Source organism: Glycine max, chromosome 6 (genome assembly GCF_000004515.6).
Source record: "Glycine max cultivar Williams 82 chromosome 6, Glycine_max_v4.0, whole genome shotgun sequence".
NCBI lineage: Eukaryota > Viridiplantae > Streptophyta > Magnoliopsida > Fabales > Fabaceae > Glycine > Glycine max.
Window position 1 is genome coordinate 19,598,652 of NC_038242.2, and position 3,990 is coordinate 19,602,641.

The 3,990-nt window shown below is 36.3% G+C and overlaps 1 protein-coding gene across 1 annotated transcript; it reads left to right on the forward strand.

Moving 5' to 3' along the window:
• Positions 1–855: 855 nt before the first annotated feature.
• Positions 856–2,938, forward strand: LOC100818266 (dof zinc finger protein DOF5.4). Its single transcript, XM_041016098.1, has one exon. It carries the CDS (start codon positions 1,373–1,375, stop codon positions 2,345–2,347), a length of 975 nt encoding a protein of 324 aa, XP_040872032.1. The 5' UTR covers positions 856–1,372; the 3' UTR covers positions 2,348–2,938.
• The last annotated feature ends 1,052 nt before the right edge of the window (positions 2,939–3,990 follow it).

Below are 3,990 nucleotides of genomic sequence, written 5' to 3' on the forward strand. Positions count from 1 at the left end.
CTTATGAGATGCTCACATTAAGAAGAGTACAAATGAGTGATATATATAAGTGAGATTCATCTAAACACTCAAAGAGAATTATTTTATTGAAGATGTTCTTATTTTTCTTGATAGGCTATAACGTAGTAGCTTACATTAAAAAAAAATCTCTGTCTACTAAAAAAAACATTAGATGTAAATTAAGTTTAACTATAAACTATAGAAGCATTTATATATAGACGTTTGCCAAATGGGCATGTATAGTAGATTGGTAGAAATTGAAAAAATCAAAATATAATTATATAAAACATAGTTAAAATAAAAGATAAAATATAATATCTAAAATAAAATGGTAAAAATATAAGTTAATATGACTTATTTGTCTTTTCCTAATATTTTTCATTTTTTTCCTCCACTTTTCCTTGTAACCAAACAAGTAAAAATAAATCACTCTATATCTTTTCTTGTTAATTCCAGCAATCCAATAATATAATATTTCATAGAAAAATCACTTCAATTAATATATCTTTTATTTCTTTCTTCTCTAATTCCTCTCAAAATCACTTCCTATGCACATGAAGTGTATTTTTAATAAAAATGCACATGAAGTGTAAATAAACGTAAGGATTGAAAAGTAATATTTTTTTATAATGATTAAAAATCGACAGAATCATATATGCATAGATTTAAAACATGTTGAAATTTAATTTGTTGATATACCCAAGTTACAAATATTTTACAATAAAATTATATGATTCATATAATTTACTTATTCAACATTTTATTATACATTGTATTACCTTTTCATTTATTATAGAAAACAATTTGTATAAACATGATATATACATTCAATCATCATGAGAATCAAAATTTTCAAAATAAAGCGTGCAAAATTTATTTAATTTTAAAAAATCATAATAATTATTTTATTTTTAGTACTATAAAGATACAAAAATTAAAAAAAAATTAAGTACTATTTAAATAATCATTAATAAAAATCGAGAAAAAAAAACATTTGAGTAAATGTTCGTTATAAGACTTGTTGTATCTTGGAGGGATTGTTTCGTATTTTTGAAGCCTCTTCTGTGGTGGCCCATCCTCTGCACAAGGTCGTTTCGGTCAATTGCCTTGAAAAATGTTAGAAAAATGGAAGATAGCGATACGAGCAGTGGCCCATCCTCTGCAGAGGTATTTGTCTGTCCGAAGACTCTTTCTTTCACACTATTCCCCGAAACCTTGTTTACACACTGACACACTCCTTCATCCAACTCCAACAGAACAAGAAAACATAGTACACACCACACAGTGAAAAAGAGAGAAACTCCATCTTCTTTCTTTCTTTCTCACTCACCACAGAACACAAAAAAACATTTCCAAATTTCAGGTTTGGGAAATGCACGAAACACATTCCATCGGCGGCGGCAGGTTCTACGGCGGCGGCGACCGGAGGCTGAGGCCGCACCACCAGCAGCAGCAGCCGCCGCCGCTAAAGTGCCCACGTTGTGACTCACTCAACACCAAGTTCTGTTACTACAACAACTACAACCTTTCCCAGCCGCGCCATTTCTGCAAGAACTGCCGCCGCTACTGGACCAAGGGTGGCGTCCTCCGCAACGTCCCCGTCGGTGGCGGTTGCCGGAAATCTAAACGCTCCAACAAACCCAAAACAACCACCACCACCACCACCAGCAACACTAATAACAACCGTTCTTCTTTCTCGGCAACCGCACCGGCCACCGCACCAACGCCACCGGCACCAGAGCTGGAGCATCATTCTCATTCTCACTCCAGCAGTGAAAGCTCCACTTTAACCGTGACCGCGACGGAGGAGATGTCGGCGCCGCCGCCGACGACATCAAACGCTCCGTCGAAGAACAGTTTATTACTTGACAACGACCACCGTGAGGCGAAGATGTTCGCTAACCCTAACCCTAACCCCTCTTTGGATAGTGGTGGCATTTTCTCTGAGATAGGAAACTTCACCAGCCTCATCAATTTAAACAACAACGAAGCGTTTGGGTTTGGGAACAATAAAAATAACAACAGCATCCTCGATGCGACGTCGTTTCGTTTCGGTATTAGTGTTACTAATCAGGTGCAGGCGGCAGCAGGTGGAGGCCATGGTCAGTGGCAGCAGCAGAATCATCAGGAGTTCGGTACGGCGTCGTTTCTCGATCACACTGTGCCGCTTGAGTTTTCTTCGCTGCAGCATAAGACTGGGCATCAGGGAGGGTTTGGATCGTTGGATTGGCAACCCGGTGCGGATCAAGGTTTGTTTGATCTTCCTAACACCGTTGATCAGCCTTACTGGACCCACGCTCATTGGTCTGATCAAGATAATACTTCTTCTCTCTTTCATCTTCCTTGAAAATACTTAAGAAATTTCTCTCTTTTTTCTTTTTGTTTTTTATGACCTGAGAGGGAAAGAGTAAAGAATATCTGGAATCTAAACCAAAGTATAAAGAAATAAAAATAAAAATTGAAAGAGAACCTGGAAGGAACTCGTAATTAAGATATGTAAATTTTTGGTTTTTTACTTTTCTGTTTTTTCGGAGAGGTGATTGGGCTTGATCATAAGTAGTGATGTTCATGTGCAACTAACATCCATGTTAGTTTTTTTTTCTTTTTTATGTTTTATTTTATGTATGTATTTGGAATTTGATTTATTAGGGGGGGAAACATAGGAGCGGTGTTTTATATTAATATATAGTGGGGATTGGTGCTATAACAATTGTTTGTTGTTTTGTTGGGTGTTTGGGATTGTAATCTTATTTTGGCGTGTTTGAGATGCTATTTCATCCGCACTATTAATGGCTAAGAATTTGAAAATGACGCAAAACACTTTGTTTATAATGTGCCACGTCACGGTGCATGTTGATAATGACGATAATCATGGCCTGATTTAAGCGTATGGTGCCATGGTGGTGTTTGTTACGGTGAATGATAATGATACTAATTTGATCATGAATATATATATATATATATATATATATATATATATATATATATATATATATAGATATATAGGAGAAGGGATATTTATATTATGCGATGGGAGTTTGGGACGAGGAAAAGAAAAGGAACAGTGTGGGGACTGGAGGGTAGCAAGAAGTCACATCGGGATGATGACTCCACGTGGCGGCAGTAATGAGGGGTCTAAATGGTGAGTGGAACACGTAGACTTGAGTGACAAGCCATGAATGTGATGTGTGAGGGGTCGGGTTTGATTTGGGTGTACACTATGCCTGTGGTGGCTGATAGTGAAGTAGGGATGATGAATCAATAATCGCTTAGATGCAACCCAAGAGTGTGTGTTAGGAGAAGGTAAAGGTGAGAGTTTTACTAAAAGTAAAATTGTAAATTTGATCTTTTTATTTATTTTATATTTTGATTTTAGTTTTTTATAATTTAATTCATCAATTGAATCTTCCATTTATGTCTAATATTGTTATTCCAGTCTTCAAGTCTAAAATTGAACATTGAGTGTTATTGAGAACATTGATCATGTTTTAATTGGACGGTATTTTTCTCTCGCTCTCTTTCTCTCTTTCTTTCCCATGTTGAAACATTCGGAAACCGCGGTGTCTCGGTATTGTAGTCTCAAGAAGTTTGCATTATACACACTAGCTGGTTTTAACAATGTTCATAACTAGTCCTAATCAAAGCAACATTAAAAAAATGAAGAATAGAACACTAAAGTTTACACATCAAAAAAGAAGAAAAAATTGAACGAGTAACAAAAAGCGCACCCCTTGAATCCTCTTGCCAGTGACAGGGAACTTGGGTTTGCTGGCCCTCTTCTTGGTAGTCTAATAAACGAGCTTTCCACCTGTGTTATTCCCACAGAACCAAACATGATGTACCCAGTAGAACCAATTAATACCAAAATCTTAAAAAAAAAAAAAAGCAAAACAAAAACAAAAATTGTTCCGATCTGAAGCATAATCAGTGAGGGAGGGATTTGATTACCAAGGGTTTTGACGACCCTGTGTTGGTTGGACTTGGTGGCAT